The sequence below is a fragment of the Balaenoptera ricei genome, chromosome 10 (assembly GCF_028023285.1).
Source record: "Balaenoptera ricei isolate mBalRic1 chromosome 10, mBalRic1.hap2, whole genome shotgun sequence".
In the NCBI taxonomy this organism is placed as follows: Eukaryota; Metazoa; Chordata; class Mammalia; order Artiodactyla; family Balaenopteridae; genus Balaenoptera; species Balaenoptera ricei.
The window spans coordinates 35,154,360-35,175,411 of record NC_082648.1 but is presented as its reverse complement, the minus strand read 5'-3'; the positions used below and the strand labels follow the sequence as shown (position 1 = coordinate 35,175,411).

Sequence of the window (21,052 nt, the reverse complement as noted above, 5' to 3'; positions counted from 1 at the left end):
CGCAAGTCAATCAATGTGATAAACCATATTAACAAATTGAAGAATAAAAACCATATGATCATCTCAATAGATGCAGAAAAAGCTTTTGACAAAATTCAACACCCATTTATGATAAAAACTCTCCAGAAAGTGGGCATAGAGGGAACCTACCTCAACATAATAAAGGCCATATATGACAAACCCACAGCAAACATCATTCTCAATGGTGAAAAACTGAAAGCATTTCCTCTAAGATCAGGAACGAGACAAGGATGTCCACTCTCACCACTATTATTCAACATAGTTCTGGAAGTCTTAGCCACGGCAATCAGAGAAGAAAAAGAAATAAAAGGAATACAAATTGGAAAAGAAGAAGTAAAACTGTCACTGTTTGCGGATGACATGATATTATACATAGAGAATCCTAAAACTGCCACCAGAAAACTGCTAGAGCTAATTAATGAATATGGTAAAGTTGCAGGATACAAAATTAATGCACAGAAATCTCTTGCATTCCTATACACTAATGATGAAAAATCTGAAAGAGAAATTATGGAAACACTCCCATTTACCATTGCAACAAAAAGAATAAAATACCTAGGAATAAACCTACCTAGGGAGACAAAGGACCTGTATGCAAAAAACTATAAGACACTGATGAAAGAAATTAAAGATGATACCAACAGATGGAGAGATATACCATGTTCTTGGATTGGAAGAATCAACATTGTGAAAATGACTATACTACCCAAAGCAATCTACAGATTCAATGCAATCCCTAGCAAATTACCAATGGCATTTTTTATGGAACTAGAACAAATCATCTTAAAATTTGTATGGAGACACAAAAGACCCCGAATAGCCAAAGCAGTCTTGAGGGAAAAAAACGGAGCTGGAGGAATCAGACTCCCTGACTTCAGACTATACTACAAAGCTACAGTAATCAAGACAATATGGTACTGGCACAAAAACAGAAACATAGATCAATGGAACAAGATAGAAAGCCCAGAGATAAACCCATGCACCTATGGTCAACTAATCTATGACAAAGGAGGCAAAGATATACAATGGAGAAAAGACAGTCTCTTCAACAAGTGGTGCTGGGAAAACTGGACAGCTACATGTAAAAGAATGAAATTAGAATACTCCCTAACACCATACTCAAAAATAAACTCAAAATGGATTAGAGACCTAAATGTAAAACTGGACACTATAAAACTCTTAGAGGAAAACATAGGAAGAACACTCTTTGACATAAATCACAGCAAGATCTTTTTTGATCCACCTCCTAGAGTAATGGAAATAAAAACAAAAATAAACAAATGGGACCTAATGAAACTTCAAAGCTTTTGCACAGCAAAGGAAACCATAAACAAGACGAAAAGACAACCCTCAGAATGGGAGAAAATATTTGCAAACGAATCAACGGACAAAGGATTAATCTCCAAAATATATAAACAGCTCATTCAGCTCAATATTAAAGAAACAAACACCCCAATCCAAAAGTGGGCAGAAGACCTAAATAGACATTTCTCCAAAGAAGACATACAGACGGCCATGAAGCACATGAAAAGATGCTCAACATCACTAATTATCAGAGAAATGCAAATCAAAACTACAATGAGGTATCACCTCACACCAGTTAGAATGGGCATCATCAGAAAATCTACAAACAACAAATGCTGGTGAGGGTGTGGAGAAAAGGGAACTCTCTTGCACTGTTGGTGGGAATGTAAATTGATACAGCCACTATGGAGAACAATATGGAGGTTCCTTAAAAAACTAAAAATAGAATTACCATATGACCCAGCAATCCCACTACTGGGCATATACCCAGAGAAAACCGTAATTCAAAAAGACACATGCACCCGAATGTTCATTGCAGCACTATTTACAATAGCCAGGTCATGGAAGCAACCTAAATGCCCATCGACAGACGAATGTATAAAGAAGATGTGGTACATATATACAATGGACTATTACTCAGCCATAAAAAGGAATGAAATTGAGTCATTTGTTGAGACGTGGATGGATCTAGAGACTGTCATACAGAGTGAAGTAAGTCAGAAAGAGAAAAACAAATATCGTATATTAACGCATGTATGTGGAACCTAGAAAAATGGTACAGATGAGCCAGTTTGCAGGGCAGAGGTTGAGACACAGATGTAGAGAACGGACATATGGACACCAAGGGGGGAAAACTGCGGTGGGGTGGGGATGGTGTTGTGCTGAATTGGGCGATTGGGATTGACATGTATACACTGATGTGTATAAAATTGATGCCTAATAAGAACCTGCAATATAAAAAAACAAACAAACAAAACAACTAATACTAAACTTTCATTGGGTTATTTGTATGGAAATATGTTAATATAAGTGTTAAAAAAAAATGCAACACGTGGGGGAAAAAAAAGAATCTCACACGCTCTGAGATGCAGAGCAGATGCAGTAATTTGAAAGGAACCTGGGTCAGATGAACTTGCTGCTATTGGAGAGTCTCACAGAGAGTAAGGAGGCAATTGGGACTCACCTGGGGTCAAAGATGCTGGCAGCTACCATTGTGGGAAGCTCATCCTACATCAGGACACTGGTGGTGGCAAGAGCCATTTTGGAATCCACCCTCTAGCTTATTAGCACTGAATCCTGGTCCCATGCACCAGCTGGTCAACACAAGTCCTGGGACACCTCCAAACCAAGCAGCTAGTTGGGGAGAGACACAGCCGCACCAACAAGCAGGCCAGCTGCCTTAGGACCCCCTGAGTCCCAGCTGCCCCGGACCTGGTCCCACCCACCAGAGGGCCCTGGACCTGGCAGCACGTACCAGTGGGCCAGAACCCAGGCATCGCAACTAGCCATCTGACACAGCCCTGCCCACCTGCAGTCCAACACCAGCTCCAGGAGCCCCGTGCCCCACAGCCAGAGACCCCAGGACCCTGCTTCACTTATCAGTGGGCCAGCACTAGGCCTGGGACCTGGCCTCCCCTCCCAGGGGGTGGGTACCAGTTCTGGGACCCCTGTGGTCCCACAGACAGACATGTCAGGACTCAGCCCAACCACCAGCAGGCCACAGTCAGCCGCAGGACTCCCTAGGACTCAGTCCCACCAACCAGCCCTGGGACAACTGCAGCCCTGCAGCTAGCCATGTCAAGACCCAGTGCCCCCACCAGCAGGGTGGCACCACCCTGGGATTCCATGGACCCCCACCTCACCCACCAGTAGGCTGACATCAGTTCAAGGACACCCTGGGCTCCTCAGACAGCTGCCCCAGGATCTGGCCCTTCCCACCAGCAGGTCAACATTAGCTCTAGGACTCCTGGCCCTGCAGCCAGCTGCCTTGTGACCTGGCCTTGCCCACCAGCGGGCTGGCACCAGGCATGGGACTCCCTCGGCCATGCAGACAGCCATGCCAGGATGTGGCCTTGCCCATGAGTGGCCTGCAGCCTCTGCACAAGGCAGGGCCTGGCAACCAAACAGGCTGGGGACCAGCTATGCCTACCACACCACCCACAGTAGTCAGCTCACCACAACAGAAGGATACATGCAGCCCACATAGAGGGCACCCCTAGAGCACAGAGATCTGGTTACCAAAGGGAGCATGCTTCTGGGCCCCACGGGACATCTCCTACATAAGGCCACCTCTCCAAAACTGGGAAATGTAACCAACCTACCAAATACATAAAAATAAAATTAGGCAAAATGAGGTGACAGAGGAATATGTTTCAAATGAAGGAACAAGATAAAACTCCAGAAGAAGAACTAACTAAAGTTGAAGTAAACAATCTACCCCCAAAAGAGTTCAAGGTAATGATCATAAAGATGCTCAAAGAACTCAGGAGAAGAATGGATAAACACAGTAAGAAGTTAAAAGTTTCTAACAAAGAGTTAGATAATATAAAAAAGAACCAAACAGAGCTGAAGAATATAATAACTGAAATTTTAAAAATACACTAGAAGGAATCAGCAGTAGATTCAGATGAAACAGAGGAATGGATCAGCGACCTGGAAGGCAGAATAGTGGAAGTCACTCAAGCTGAACAGAAAAAAGAAAAAAGAATTTTAAAAAATAAGGACAGTTTAAGAAACCTCTGGGAGAACATCAAGCATACTAACATTCACATTTTAGGGGTCCCAGAAGGAGAACAGAGGGAGAAAGCAGTAGAGAACATATTTGAAGACATAATAGCTCAAAAATTCTCTAACCTAGGAAAGGTAACAGATATCCAGGTCCAGGAAGCACCGAGAGTCCCAAAGAGGATCCACCTAAAGAGGACCACACCAAGACACGTTGTAATTAAAATGGCAAAAATGCAAAATAAAGAGAGCATGTTAAAAACAGCAAGGGTTGGACTTCTCTGGTAGTGCAGTGGTTAAGAATCCGCCTGCCAATGCAGGGGACACAGGTTCAAACTCTGACCTGGGAAGATCCCACATGCCATGGAGCAACTAAACCTGTGCACCACAGCTACTGAGCCTGCACTCTAGAGCCCGTGTGCCGCAACTACTGAGCCCGCGAGCCACAACTATTGAAGCCCACGTGCCTAGAGCCAGTGTTCCGCAACAAGAGAAGCCACCACAGTGAGAAGCCCGCACACCACAACGGAGTAGCCCCCGCTTGCCACAACTAGAGAAAGCCCGCGTGCAGCAACGAAGACCCGGTGCAGCCAAAAATAAATAAATAAAATAAATAAATTTAAAAACAGCAAGGGAAAAGCAAGAAGCTATGCACGAGAAAACTCCCATATAGCTATCAGCTGACTTTCCAGCAAAAACTCGGCAGGCCAGAAAGGAGTGGCATAATATATTTAAAGTGATGAAAGGGAAAAATCTACAACCAAGAATACTCTACCTAGCAAGGTTATCATTCAGATTTGAAGGAGAGATGAAAAGTTTTACAAACAAGCAAAAGCTAAAAGAGTTCAACACCACAAATCTGGCTTTACGAGAAATGTTAAAGAGACTTCTCTAAGCAGAAAATAAAAGGCCACAACTAGAATATGAAAATTAGGAAAGGAAAAATCTCACTGGTAAAGGCAAATATACAGTGAAGGTAGTAGATCAGCCATGTATAAAGCTAGAAGGAAGGTAAAAAGACAAAAGTAGTAAAATCATCTATATCCACAATAAATAGTTAAGAGTTACAAAAAACAAAAAGGTGTAAAATATAATGTCAAAAACAGTAGAGAAGAGTTAACACCTATCTTTCTCAAGGTATTCCAAAAACTTGCAGAGGAAGAAATACTTCCAAACTCATTCTACGAGTACAGCATCACCCTGATACCAAAACCAGACAGAGATAACACAAAAAAAGAAAATTATAGGCCAATATCACTGATGAACATAAATGTAAAAACCCTCAATAAAATATTAGCAAACTGAATTCAACAATACTTAAAAGAATCATATACTGTGATCAAGTGGGATTTATCCCAGGGTTGCAAGGATGGATCAATATCTGCAAATCAATCAGTGTGATATACCACATTAACAAATTGAAGAATAAAAAGTATATGATCATCTCAATAGATCTGGAAAAAGCATTTGACAAAATTCAACATACATTTATGATAAAAACTCTCAACAAAGTGGGAATATACTTCAACATAATAAAGGCCATGTATGGCAAACCCTCAGCTGACATCATACTTAATGGTGAAAAGCTGAAAGCATTTCCTCTAAGACCAGGAACAAGACAAGGATGCCTACTCTCACCACTTTTATTCAACGTAGTTTTGGAAGTCCTAGCCACAACAATCAGACAAGAAAAATAAAAGGAATCCAAATTGGAAAGGAAGACGTAAAACTGTCACTGTTTGAAAAGATACTACACATAGAAAATTCCAAAGATGCCATCAAAAACTGCTGGAACTCCTCAAGGAATTTGGTAAAGTTTCAGGATACAAAATCAATATACAGAAATTTGTTGTATTTCTATATACTAACAATGAACTATCAGAAAGAGAAATTAAGAAAACAATCCCATTTACAATCACATCAAAAAGAATAAAATACCTAGGAATAAATCTATCTAAGGAGGTAAAAGACCTGTACTCAGAAAACTATAAGAAGCTGATGAAGAAAACTGAAGATGACACAAACAGATGGGAAGATATACTGCAGAACTAGAACAAATAATTCTAAAATTTGTACAGAAACACAAAAGACTCCGAATAGCCAAAACAACCTTGAGGAAGAAAAAGCTGGAGACATTATGCTTCCTGATTTCAAAATATACTATAAAGCCCCTGTAATCATAACAGTATGGTACTGGGACAAAAACAAACACACAGATCAATGGAATAGAATAGTAGGCCCAGAAATGAACCCACACTTATATGGGCAATTAATCTACAACAAAGGAGCAAGAATGTACAATGGAGAAAAGACAACCTCTCTAATAAACAGTGTTGGGAAAACTGGAGAGCTACATGCAAAAGAATCAATCTGGAATGCTTTCTCACACCACACACAAAAATTAACTCAAAATGGATTAGAGACTTAAATGTAAGACCTGAAACCATAAAACTTCTAGAAGGAAACATAAGCAGTATGATCTTTGACATTGGTCTTAGCAATATGTTTTGGATATACCTTCTCAGGCAAGGGAAACAGAAGCAAAATAAACAAATGGGACTACATCAAACTAAAAAGCTTTCACACAGTGAAGGAAACTGTCAACAGAAGAGAAAGGCTGCCTACTGAATGGGAGAAGATATTTGCAAATGATATATTTGATAAAGGGTTAATATCCAAAATATACAAAGAACTCATACAGCTCCACATCAAAAAAATAGGCAGAGTACATGAATAAACATTTTTCCAAAGAAGACATATGGATGGTGAACAGACACATGAAAAGATGCTCAACATCACTCACCAACAGGGAAATGCAAATCAAAACCACAAATATCACCTCACACCTGCCAGAATGGCTATTATCAAAAAGACAACAAATAACAAGTGTTGGCAAGGATGTGGAGAAAGGGGAATCCTTGTCCACTGTTGGTGGGAATGTAAATTGGTGTAGCCACTATGAAAATCAGTAAGGATATCCCTCAAAATATTAAAAATAGAACTACCATATGAGCCAGCAATTCCATGTCTGGGTATTTACTCAGAAAAAACAAAAACACTAATTCAAAAAGACACATGCACCCCAGTATTCATAGCAACATTATTTACAATAGCCAAGATATGGAAGCAAACTAAGTGCCTGCCAACTGATGAATGGATAAAAAATGTGATATAAGTATATATATATATATATACACACACACACATATATATATATACAGTGGAATATTACTCAGCCATAAAAAGGAAGCCTTGCCACTTGCGACAACATAGATGGACCTGGAGGATATTATGCTAAGTGAAATAAGTCAGACAGGGAAAGACAGATACTGTATGATTTCACTTATATGTGGGATCTAAAAAACAAAACAAATGGATGAACAAACATAACTAAATAGAAACAAACTCACAGATATAGAGAACAAACAGGTGGTTGCCAGAGAGGAGGGCAGTGGAAGGAGGAGAGAAATAGGTGAGAGAGATTGAGGGGTACAAACTTCCAGTTATAAAATAAATAAAATGTACGGGTATGAAATGTACAGAGTGGGGAATACAGTGAATAATTATGTAATATTTTTGTATGGTGATAGATGGTAACTAGACATATCATGTTGATAATTTTGAAATGTATAGAAATGTCGAATCACTATGTTGTATGCCAGGAACTAATATAGTGTTATAGGTCAATTATACTTCTCAAACAAACAAGCAAACAAACAAACTTACAGGAAAAAATATCAGATTTGTGTTTACCAGAGGTTGGAGGGATAGGGGGAGGCACAACTGGATGAAGGCAGTCAAAAGATACAAACATCCAGTTACAAAATAAATAAGTACTAAGGCTGTAATGTACAACATGGTAAATACAATTAACACTGCTGTACATTTACATGTAAGTTGCTAAGAGAGTAAATCTTAAGAGTTCTCATCACAGGGAAAACATTTTTTTTCTATTTCTTTAATTTTGTATCTCTATGATATGATGGATGTTCACTAAACTTATTGCAGTAATCATTTCGTGATGTATGTAAGTCAAATCATTTTGCTGTACACCTTAAACTTATACAGTGCTGTATGTCAATTATGTCTCAATAAAGCTTGAAGGAAAAAAAATAATCCTGTAGATCAATTGAGGTGATTAGTGAAACAATGAGTATATGATCAAGAAACATGAAAAATATCAACACAGATACTGCACAGTATGTGAGGAGATGTGCTAATGTAAACATTTTGCCAGGTGTGATAAAGACAAGGTGATTTTGCACCAAAAGTTGTCTTTCAAATATGCATTGGTAAGTGGATCACTATACTACTGCAATGATAAACCCAAGCCATATTTTAAAGAATACTACAGAATTAACCACTATATGACATACTAAGAGCCATAATAATATATGAACAAATTTTGCCAACAGATTAGTTATTCTGCTATCTGATAAAACTAAAAAGCAGTGGAAAAAATGCCTTGCTATTAAAAACACCAGAGAAATTTATCTGGGGGTGGGGGGGGGTGCAGTATGTGTCACTAGCAGAGGAGCTGAAAGCAAATGTGTAAACTCAAAACCATCAAAGTAAAGCTGCTTATCCTCCTAGCAACTGGCATGACTTCATATACATGCAATCTTACTTGGACATCTTATCACATAGAAATGCTTTGATGTCAGTTTAGAATCAAGGACTTCTATATGCTTCTTAAATAACCAGAGGTTTCTATCTCCATGAACTGTTTTAAAGTTTTTTTGTTAAAATAAGTTAAGACAAGATTGATTTTTAAAATGATCACATCTAGGGACTTCCCTGGTGGCACAGGGGTTAAGAATCTGCCTGCCAATGTAGGGGACACAGGTTCAAGCCCTGCTCCGGGAAGACCCACATGCCGTGGAGCAACTAAGCCCATGTGCCACAACTACTGAGCCTACGCTCTACAGCCCGCGAGCCACAACTACTGAGCCTGCGTGCTGCAACTACTGAAGCCCGTGCACCTAGAGCCCGTGCTCCACAACAAGAGAAGCCACCGCAATAAGGAGCCCACGCACCGCAACGAAGAGCAGCCCCCGCTCGCCGCAACTAGAGAAAGCCCGCACGCAGCAACGAAGACCCAACACAACCAAAAATAAATAAATAAAATTATAAAAAAAATCACATCTAGCGTTTGTAAAGTGTATTAACTGTGTGAAGAATATATATGTGTGTGCATATATATATATATATGTATATCTTCTCATTTAAACTTAAAACTTAGGTTGGATTTTTAAGGATTTTAGAAACTTTCAAACCTATAAAATTCTGTTATTCCAAAGTAGTTCAGGAGTTGTATAGCAATTTAGTCATGGAAATACTTACATTATAAACATTCCAATTAACTTTGGTACTTTTTCTCCATAATAACAAGAAATTATAGGATTTGTAGAGACCTACAGTTTAGGCAGCTGCTACCAACAGTGAGTGGTATTTAAGCTATGGACTTGATTCAAACAGCAACTGAGATTCCATCTCTCTCTCAGACCACACTATGTGGATAGAATGCTAGAATTTTAGAATTTTATACCTGGAAGGGACATGAGAGATTTTTTAGTACAATCCTCTCATTTTACAAGTAAGAAAACTGAGGACCAGAGAAGCTTAATGATAAATCATTTGACATATATTTAGATACCACAAAACAACTAGACTAAAAACAGTTCCAGAGTAGGAAAACCAGAGCCAACTCAAATATGTTACAACCTTCAGCTGATTATATACCTTTCTTCTTGTTGTTTTAATCTAAAAGATAAATAATTTTTATTATCTGTAAACTTCTAGTTGTCTGAAGTGCACAGGGAACCCTGAGCAGAAGAAATCCCTGTGTTTGGCCTGGCTACCACATAGGAGTATCAGTGGGTCCAGGGAGGATGGGCTGCCTAAAAGTTCCACTAAGTTTTTAGGGCTTTCAACCCTCACTGGCATTCAGCTGCTGGTAAAAAGAAATGTTTATATACAGTTTACTGTGTACTAACCATAGTACTTTTTGTATATCAACCCACAATAATTCTACGAGGCAAGTATTAGTATCATTCCCATTTTATAGATGAGGAAACTGAGGTACAAAAAGGTTAAATAACTTGTCCAATGTTAACTAGGCAGTAGTAAATTGTAGAGCTGAGATTAGCAACTGTTAGTCTGGCTCTAGCCATTCTGTTGTTACCTCAGAAAAATAGCATCCTTTCTAAGGGCTTTATATCTATTGACTTGTTTAACCTGCATAATAATCCTATAAATACCTAATATTATTAGCTCCATTTCATAGGTGTGAAAGCTGAGGGACAGGTTAGGTAATTTGCCCAAGGTAACACAGCTAGTAAGTTTCAGAGCCAGAATTTGAATTCAAGCAAACTGCCTATGGATAATGCCCTTAACCACTGGTTAAGCAAACAGTTTTGTTTTGCTTATTGTCAAAATTTATTCATATTAAAATTTAAAAATATATTTAATCTGAGAAATGTGAAGCAATAAATAACATGTAAAATATGTTACTTAAGTATATTACTGATATACTTTTGTTTTGAGAATATACTAATGAAATATACTGTTTAAATGGCAATGAGTTTGCTGCAAGAAATCCTTGTAGGAATTGCTGGAGTTTTATTTATATTACTGCAAAAACTGATGCTAGTTCAATCATTTTCATATGAAGATATATGACAACAGATTGAAGTTTCTCCTTAAACATCTGTCTCCAAGATTATGTCTCAGGGAAATATTATTTTCACTAGTGAGAAATTTGACATTGCTGTTGTGTTTGTGGTATTGGCAGAAAGATTTGGGGCACTTAATAAAATTTTCAGATGTTACAGTAGACTTTTCTGGGTCAAACATGTTAATATGAAAATGTTTAAAATATATTTGACTTTACTAGGGGTTCTAAGTGTAGCTATAGTATTTATATTTTGTATTGGAAGTCTATCAAATTACTTAATATATGATTGAGGATGAAATCTTTACAACTGTGGAGTCTATTAACATGCTCCTTTTAATAATGAATACAACACTATTAACTTACTTGGTTATAGGATATGCACATGGAGTTGCTTTCCTTGCACTCCTCTCATATTAAAGATGCAGATGTGTGAGGGCACCCAACAGAGTTAGTGATGCAGTATGACTGCAGTTAACAAAGACTATTTCAGTTTTGAACCCTCTGATTGCTAGGAATATCAAACTTATGACCTTCTCAACAGCTAATCCCACCATACTACATTAAATATTCTCATAGACTGTAAATTTTGCCATTGAATTTCTGTAAGATCTATGAGGATAAATATAAAAAACTTATCCCAGGGGCATGTGTTAAAAACTTAAAATGGAGCTAATAAGAACTAGTAGAAATGAAACAGAATTAATAAGAAAATACAGAGATAAAAGTGGAGTTGGGAAAGAAGAGGAAACCTAAGGAGAAGAAAGTGTGTCAAATAGAAAACTAAAATAAAAGAGAAAACTTGGAAAAGAACAATTGAAAAGGCAGTATCTGTAGAAAACAAAAGAAGGAAAACATAAGGAAAAATGAACATAAAATAATGAGAATAGAAACCAAAACAAAATACTGAAGACCAGCAGATTAAAGAACACATTTAAAAAATTTTTTTATTTTATATTGGAGCATAGCCGATTAACAATGTTGTGATAGTTTCAGGTGCACAGCAAAGTGACTCAGCCATACATATACATGTATCCAATTCTCCCCCAAACTCCCCTCCCATCCAGGCTCCCACATAACATTGAGCAGAGTTCCCTGTGCTATACAGTAGGTTCTTGTTGGTTATCCATTTTAAATATAGCAATCTGTACATGTCGATTCTAGACTCCCTAACTATCCCTTCCCCCCATCCTTCCCCTCGGTAACCGTAAGTTCAAAGAAAACATTTTTAACAAAAAGATTTTTTTTTTTTTTTTTTTGGCTGCGCTGTGCAGCTTGCAGGATCTTGGCTCCCTGGCCAGGGATCTAACCCATGCCCCCTGCAAAGGAAGCGTGGAGTCCTAACCACTGGACTGCCAGGGAAGTCCCCAAGAAAAATTTTTAACAAGAAAATAAATCTATAAGAATGGTGATATTTAATACTCAAATAGCTGTACATATAAAATATTCACTCTTACGTAGTAAGCAGATATCCTTTGCACCAAAGGGAAATCACAGTGCAGACCACTAGGGCTTTGGAGAAAATCCATGTTCCCTTTTTAGATAATTATTCTCCTTTTTAGGAGGAGCTCCAGTCTTGCTATTTAGCCCTGGGTAGAGACTGAATGCCTAACCATGGGACATCAAGTGACCATAATAACTGAGCTTCCTTTTATGAAATGAGTGCTATTTGGACTACCAAATGATAAGGCTGAGTGTGCTTGGCAGCAGTCTATCATCAAGTGGAAATTGTATATAAGATATTGGATTTGAGCAAAGATGGAAGACACAAGTAATTGCATGAAGAGTCCTTCAACAGTGACTCTTCTTCTCCTTCAATCTATATTTACAGCCTTATGGGAGTTTCTTATAACTGGCTTATTGAGGAGGAAGGTGAAAAACCCAGGACTGGTTTACAAATGGTTCTTCATGATATACTGGCATCAGGCTGGATGGTTGTATCATTACAGTTCCAAGGAAGAGGTGGCCCTGGAGGGCAGTAGTGGAGGGAAACTCTCTTAACGAGCATAATCGAGAGCAACACATTGGACTGTCCACCTTGTCTGGACTGAAACATGATCAGAAGTATGGATCTTCAGTGATTCGTGAGCACTTGCTAACATTTGGATTGGACTGTCAGGGACTTGGAGAGGACAAGGTTGGAAAATTGATACAAGAAGGTCTGGGGAAGGGGTATATGGATAGACCTCTCAGAACAGGCACAGGGTATATGAAGATATTTATGTTCCATGCAAATACTTACCACAGGGCATCACTTGAAGAGGAGGCTTTCAATAATCAGGTAGACAAAATGATGCTCTCGTGATGTCTGTAAGCCACTGTCCCCAGCCACCCTAGCGCTTTCTCAATGGACCCATGTGCAAAGTGGCCATGTGGCTGAAATTGAGGCTCTGCATGGGCTTAGCAATATTATCTGCTCACCAAGGCTGACCTCGTAGTCTTGTTACATTGTCACTGCTGAGTGCCTAACTAATCAACAGCACAGACCAACACTGGGTCTTCTATTTGACACCCTTCATTGGAAGGACAAACCAGCTACCTGCTGATTGGTTAATTATATTGGACTACTTCCCTCATGCAAGAGGACAGAGATCTTTTCACTGGAATATATATATATATATATATGATATAGATTTGCCCTCCCTGCCTATAATGCTTCTGCGGGCACCACCATCCATGGACTCACAAAATGGCTTATTCATTTTCATTCTATTCTGTACAACACTGCTTCTGATTAAGGGCCTGACCGGATAGAACAGTGGAGTGGATTACTCAAGATTCAGTCAGTTTAAAGACAACATCCAGAAAGAATGTGGTTTCACATCTTACATCATCCACATCTTACATCTTAAAATGCAATATATGCTTTGAATCAGAGCCCAGTGTGTGGTGCTGTCTCTCCCATAGCCAGGCTAAACACGGGAATAAAAAGATGAAAGTGGGAGTGGCTCTTCTCACTATTATACGTAAAAACCTGATTGCAAAACTTTTGCTTTCCATTCTCCTAACATCAAACTACTGATCTGGAGATCTTGATTCCTGGGCTAAGAATGCTTCCAAAAGGGGCCACAACGTGGTTCTTTTACTGGATTGGAAGATGAAACTGCCAGTTGGGCATTTAGTGCTCCTCATGCTACTGAGCCAGCAGACCAGCTTTTTTTGGATGGAGAGATTGATCCTGATTACAAAGGGAAAATTGGGTATCTGGTACACTGTGAGGGTAGGAAGGACATGTCTTCAACCCAGAATATTCTTGAGAGCACCTCTTAGTAGTTCAATGTCCAAAAGTAAAAGTTAATGCAAATTTCAGCAACCAAATCAAGGCAGGACCACTGAGCATTTAGGAATGAAATTTTGGGTCACCTTTCCAATCTGACTTCATCCTCAAATTCTTACAGATCCACAATTCTGTAATCTAAAAGCACTGAAAATTGAAAGCATTTTCACATTTTGCCTGATCTGTAATAATTTAGCAGTAAAACCTGAGTAGAACTGATGTGAAGTAACTTATAGACTTTATTTTTCCACTTAGTGTGAATATTTATGTGTTTTGCAGAAACATTAATGCATTTGATTATAGGTCACTGTTTCAGAACCCACGTGGAGTGTTAGGTAATTACACAGTTTTGGACCATACTGCCTTTTGAAAAATCCCAAATGTGTTACTTATGAAACATATCCAGCCTTTAAGGGTTTCAGATGAGGACTGTGAATCTGTATCAGTAGTGTTAAAAGAATGTGCTGGATATGTTAATTTAAAAAAATCTTTGCTGAACTTTTTCACTGGTGTAATGGGGTGAATTCTGTCCCCCAACCCAATTCATGTTGAAGCACTAACCCCTAGTACCCCAGAATGTGACTGTATTTGGAGACAGGGTCTTCAAAGAGGTAATTAAGATAAAATGAGGTCCTTAGGTTAGGCCCTACTCCAATATGACTGGTGTCCTTATAAGAAAATGAGGTTAGGACACACATACAGAGGAAAGACCAGATGAAGAAACAGAGAGAAGGCGGCCATCTGTAAGCCAAGGAGAGAGCCCTCAGAAGAAACCAACCCTGCTGACACCTTGATCTTGGACTTCCAGCCTCCAGAATTGTGAGAAAATAAATTGCTGTTGCTTAAGCCACCCAGTCTGTGGTATTCTGTTTTGGCACCCCAGAAGCTAATACAACTGGTAACATATAGTTTTTATGACCAACAAAAATCAATAAAGGTATCTCAATTTTGTAAAAACAAAGCAAAACACCAACCGACTAAACAAAAACCAATCAACCTTTTAAAATGTGATTGGTTTTACAATTGTAATTTGCTATTGTTATACTTCATTTTGAGTTCTTTCAGGGAAGGTTTGTAGCTTATTTCTGCCTCATTTATACCATTTTTTCCCTCAAATTCCAGTTGATAAACAAGATGGTACTTCTCATTTCAGGTAATAGCTCCTGTTGCCTAATAACTACATACAAAACTTTAATACATAGTTTTTATTGCTGTTGTTATGCTTGCCTTGTTGATATAAACTCAGGACTAATCAGAACAGCCTGGGATCTCTGGGATCCAAGGTCAGTTTCCTGATATGACAGGTGCACTCAATCTTTTTTATCACCTCCACAGAGAACAGAATCCTGTGTGCAGGAGCCCATGCACTGTTTCAGTAACTTCTCCAGTCTCTACCATTCTTGGAAGCATAACAGAATGGAAATGAGTATTATTATATTGATGGCCCATGGATTTTTTTTTTTTTTTTTTTTTTGGCTGTGCCATGTGGCTTGCGGAATCTTAGTTCCCCGACAAGGGATCGAACCCCGGCACCCTGCAGTGGAAGCGTGGAGTCCTAACCACTGGACCACTAAGGAATCCAGGGATTATTTTAATTTTTAAAAGGTATAGCTTTAGAAAATTTCAAGAATTTATTGTTAAATGGTTAAAAACTATTGTTAAACTGTACCATTTTACAAGTTACCCTAGTGAATTGCATGTCTAAAGTATTGAACTCTGGTGATGTACTAAAAGGATACATGAATGGGTAAGAACCTGCACCATCTAGTGACAAGGATCTTTCTCTTCTCCGCCAGCCACTCTTCCAGACAGGTAAGAAACACTTTAGGAAAAAGGTGTGATTTTTGTGGTGAAGTAGGAGAAGTAGCTCCTGTATCTCTGTCTCCATGGAAGCCTAGTACAGGAAGGGGTTTTTCTAAGATAAGCACCAATAAATGAGAGGCAGTGGGTACAGTGCAAGGGCATATGCCTTGGTACTTCACAGAAAATGGGTTTCTGGTTCTTCTACAGGGACTACGTTGCAGAGTTGTAAAGTACAGTTTGGAGAGTTGTAAATTTCAGCAGTGATTGATTGATGATCCACTGCCCGGAATGTGCTTAACAGGCTGTAAATCCTGGTATGAAAAAAATACCTCACTGTAGAATTGTGACACAGGTAAATGTATTCATTCTGAGAATATTTACTGACTGCCTACTATGTGTCAGACTGTTCTAGGGGCTGGAGACGCAGTGATGAAGACAATGAATAAAAGTTCCTGCCCTTCTTGAAGTTATGATTCAGAGGTGGAGCTTACTTTATAATGGTGGATGTTATATTCTAGCGAAATGGTGATTTGCACGTTGGGGATTTTTAGAGTGCTCCATTTGCTTTTCTTTTTATTTAAAAATACTTTGTTGGGCTTCCCTGGTGGCGCAGCGGTTGAGAGTCTGCCTGCTAATGCAGGGGACACGGGTTCGAGCCCTGGTCTGGGAAGATCCCACATGCCGCGGAGCAACTAGGCCCGTGAGCCACAATCGCTGAGCCTGTGCGTCTGGAGCCTGTGCTCCGCGGCAGGAGAGGCCGCGATAGTGAGAGGCCCGCGCACAGCGATGAAGAGTGGCCCCCGCTTGCCACAACTAGGGAGGGCCCTTGCACAGAAACGAAGACCCAACACTGCCATAAATAAAAAATAAATAAATAAACAAAAAAAAATTTTAAAAATAAGACACCCACTCATAATTAAAAAAAAAAAACCTTTGTTGCCATCACTTTTGCAAGTAGGCCAATTTTTGTTAATCTCCTTGATAATCCATCCAGTTGAGGAATTTAAAAACATCACAATACCTTAGACTTGGAAGGGACATGAACTGAGATAATAGTTTTTTGTTTTTTTTTTCTGTTTTTTTAAAAGGCGGGGGGGGCGGAGGGGGGAAGCCTTTTAAAAATTTTATTTATTTATTTATTTATTTTTGGCTGTGTTGGGTCTTCGTTTCTGTGCGTGGGCTTTCTCTAGTTGCGGCAAGCGGGGGCCACTTTTCATCGCAGTGCGCGGGCCCCTCACTATCGCGGCCTCTCTTGTTGCGGAGCACAAGCTCCAGACGCGCAGGCTCAGTAGCTGTGGCTCACGGGCCCAGTTGCTCCGCGGCATGTGGGATCTTCCCAGATCAGGGCTCGAACCCGTGTCCCCTGCATTGGCAGGCATATTCTCAACCACTGCGCCACCAGGGAAGCCCCGAGATAATAATTTTAACTCCTTTATTTTACAGATGGAAAAAAGGAAGTGACTTACCTAAATTTACTATTACATTACTGAGAGATTGAAGACTAGGCCTTAGATCTCTGTAGGCTTTCCTCAATCATATTCCTCATGGTTTCTGGGTTTCTGGGTTTCTGAATTGAGGTCTGAGTCTTAAGAAGCGATGCTTGCAAAAAACAGATGGTGCGATGAGTTCAGAAACGGCTGTAGATTGCAAACCTGATTTGGTTAATCAGAAAGCAGGGCTTGAAAATAGAAACAGACTCACAGATATAAAAAACAAACTTGTTACCAAAGGCGAGAGGGAAGCAGGGAGAGACAAATTAGGGGTATGGGATTAATAGATACAAACTACTATGTATAAAGTAGATAAGCAACAAAGATATATTGTACAGCACAGGGAATTATAACCATTATCTTGTTATATTTATAATGGAGTATAATCTGTAAAAATACTGAATCACTATGATGTAACCGGAAACTAATACTGTAAATCAACTATATTTCAATAAAAAAAAAAAAGAAAGCAAGCAAGCATGACTTGGTGAAAGACTGACAGGGTATCTGAGCCCTAATCCTGGCCAGTTCATTAAATAAAACATTTAACCTGGTCCCTAAATTCCTTGTCTTTCAAATGTAGGGATAGGCTAGTTGATGAGAACATTTGCATAGTACCCTGAGCCCTTTAAAACATGCATTTGTGTAAAGAGATTTACAAAGTGCCAGCACATAGTGGTAAAAAGTGTTATTAGGCTAAGGAGTCTCAGAGCCTTAGCAAAGTTCTTGATCAGCGTGGTGACATAATGTTACCAGCATTTTTTATTAATCTGGTTGTGAATTACTGAATAGATAGAGGAAGTGGGGCTGGAGCTTCAGAGACCAGTTGGATGGGTTGCCAGACTCCAGTACAACACGAGGGCATCCAGTACGCTAAGGTAATGAGACCTGGGAGGAAAGTATTCTTTTCTTAACAACGTTCAGGGCACATGCAGCCTCGTTATTTACAAAGAAGAAAAAAGGTTTTATGAGTGTTTTTTGTTGTTGTTTGTTTTTAAAGCAGCTACTGTAGAGGCCTGGGAGGCGAGAAGAGCGCATTTGGAATTAAACCAGGGTTAGATTCCTGGCTTTATCCTTTTCTAATTAGGTAATATAGAGGAAGTCACCTAACCTCTCGAGCCTCGGTTTCGTTTCCTCCAAATTAAGGGCGACAATCCCTACTTGGTAGAGCATTCGTGTGCACAAAACCAAGCGGCTTAAGGCACCTAGCAATGGCGCTCACTGGTGGCTGCCGCCTGCCCCCGGGTATCCTTCGGGCTGGGACTGAGACGCCAAGGACCGCCCAGGCCCGGAAAGCGGATCTACCTGGAGACCGCAGTCGCGCACTCTGCTCCGGAGCCGGGCTGACCTCTGAACGCCGGCCCCCGCCTTGGACCAGGCTTCGCGCAGGATGACAGAGCATCTCTCGCTGGAGGGGCTCCCAGGATGCCGACAGGAAGCGGGCGGCACCGGGCGGAGAGGCGGTGACCGCGCCTCAGGCTGCGGCGGCCACCCCCACGCCGCCGCCCGCGAACTCGCCGCGAGTGCTGGGCCGCGCTGGCCTCGTTTGAAGTCTCCGGCGCGGCCGCTGGTTGGCGGACGCGGGTCACGTGGCCCAGGCAGGAGTTTCCCCGACAGCTGGAGGCTGCGTGGGATCCGGCGGCGGCTCCGGAGCTCGGCGGTGCGGCCTACCCCGCCCCCTCCCTCCTCCCCCGCCCGCTTCCGCCCGGCTTATTATCCTCCGTATTGACAAACAGAGCGGCCGCGGCGGCGACTCTTCGGCGTGCGTTTGTAGCCAAGCCATGGGAGACAAGAAGAGCCCCACCAGGTAACAGCGCCCGGGCCCCCGGGCCCGGACTGTGCAGGCGGCGGGGCCCTTGCGCCGGGTTTCGGGCGGCCGCCTAGCTCGCCGCCCGGGCAGCAGGGCGAAAACGGGGGCGGTGCCGCCGCTGCGCGAGCGCTGCCGCGTGAGGGGCCGGCGCCGGCCGCCCCACAATGGAGTCGCGATGGCGGCGGCCGGAGCGGCAGCTCGGGGTGTCCGAGCGGCGGTGGCGGCGACGGCGGCGGCGACGGCGGCGGCGGCTGCGGCTGCTGCTGCTGCTGCGGCCGCGCTCGCGCCCCCGCCTTCCTGACTCCCCTCCCCCTTCGAGCCGGAGCCTGGCGCGCTGGGGGCCTGCAGGGCTGGGGTCGCGGGACTGGGGCGGGAGGCGAGGCGGGGCGGCCGCGGGGCCCGGGCGCGGCCCGCTGGTGACCCCGCGCCGCGTCGTGTCCGGGTTGTGTCCTGCAGGCCGAAGCGGCAACCGAAGCCGTCCTCGGATGAGGGTTATTGGGACTGTAGCGTCTGCACCTTCCGGAACAGCGCCGAGGCCTTCAAGTGCATGATGTGCGATGTGCGGAAGGGCACCTCCACCCGGTGAGTCCCGGTCTTGCCCCGCGCGGCGCCCGCCCACCGGCTCGCGGCGCCGAAGACGCCCCTGCGGCCGCCGCCCCCTCCCGTGACACTGGCAGACCTAGCGGGCGGAGACGAGCCTGAGGTGGTGGCCGCGATAGGAACTGGGTCAGATTGATCGCGACCCAAGTGATGCTTTGCGGTGAGGGGTAATTGAAGAGGCTGGAACGTTTTTGCTGCCAAGAGAGAATAAATTGTTTAAGGGAGGCATTAGCTACTGCGATTTAATTCGTGTCGCTGGGTGTAATGCCCCCCTCTTCCCCACCCCTTCTCCACCACACAGTCCGGATGTAATAACGTTGGCTGCATTGTTGTGTTAGTGTGCAGGAATCAAAGAAAAACCATGAAATCCTCTTTAGGAGCAGAAGATGTCATTTAATGTCGTTCCTCAAAAAAGTATCTGATTATAGAATCCACAACAGATTAAGCTTCCTTTTTTTTTTTATATAGACGTCTGGAAGGGTCAGATCAGCGGTTTGTGTAGTGTTTTTAATCCCAAGTTCTCTAATATTGTATAAATAAATAGTTGGAGGTGAGCCCAGTCACAGGGACACATTTTTCCTGAAAGTATCTGAATATCTTTAGTTTGATTAAATGGCAATCTGTTAGACTATACAAATGGGATAAAATGATCTCTGCTTATTTTCGGTCTGTATTTTATTGTAAGCTTACAGTATGATAAGAGTCTTTTAAAAAACCACTTAAGTGTATTAAGTGGATAAAGAAAATCATTCAGGAAATTCAAAGTCTGTGGCATTCTTGATCTGCCAGCACTTAGTTACTGCGATTTATGGCCTAATATTTAGATGACATATATTCTTGATTAAAGTCTGTTAGAAACTGGACTATCACGAGTATACTAATGCGATATACTCTTGTTTTAAAAAGGGCTATACAATAGTAACATTAGAGGAATATATTCAGTAGGAGTTAGATTCCTAAAAATGAGATATCCAGATTTTTAAACACCATTTATAGCATTTTATTAAATTTTTAAATGTGAACACATAAATGGTTGTCAAAAACTTGAAATTTTAAGATCTGCGTGAAGCTAGCTGCTTTTGACATACCTGTCTTTTTGTAAACCACAATATGCTTTTCGTATATTAATTCTCATTACATTGGATAAAATATATTAAGTATTTTTATGATGTCCTTTAAAAAGCAAATTTTCAAACAGCTACTAAATTCAAGGGAATATAACAGAACATGCTAAAAAGAAAGAAGTACCATTTGCTAAAATGAATGTGGTAACTATTTTTGGACCCGTGATTTAAGTATTTTGAAAAGCAGAGTATCTTTGTATCTCTAAGTCTATATAAGGTTGGATT

General features: G+C 41.2%; 2 protein-coding genes across 12 annotated transcripts in view; one reads left to right on the top strand and one right to left on the bottom strand.

The window, feature by feature from the left end:
* Window positions 1–18,783, bottom strand: part of PPHLN1 (periphilin 1) — a 234,071-nt gene extending 215,288 nt beyond the window's left edge. For all 4 annotated transcript variants that reach the window (XM_059935650.1, XM_059935651.1, XM_059935656.1 and 1 more), the window contains exon 1: window positions 18,599–18,783. In XM_059935650.1, coding sequence (XP_059791633.1) covers window positions 18,599–18,695 — 97 coding nt within the window. In that variant the 5' untranslated portion in view covers window positions 18,696–18,783. The remainder of the gene's footprint in view (window positions 1–18,598) is intronic.
* YAF2 (YY1 associated factor 2) overlaps window positions 18,741–21,052 on the top strand; it is a 73,081-nt gene continuing 70,769 nt past the window's right edge. For 3 of the 8 annotated variants that reach the window (XR_009505344.1, XR_009505343.1, XR_009505345.1), the window contains exons 1-2: window positions 18,741–19,100; window positions 19,560–19,685. Coding sequence is in view for 4 of the 8 variants with exons in the window: in XM_059935659.1 (XP_059791642.1) it covers window positions 19,075–19,100; window positions 19,560–19,685 (152 nt within the window). In the remaining 4 variants the exon portion in view is untranslated. Of the gene's footprint in view, window positions 19,101–19,559; window positions 19,686–21,052 lie in introns of those variants that run through there. The other 5 variants (XR_009505342.1, XM_059935658.1, XM_059935660.1 and 2 more) reach the window with 3 other exon arrangements.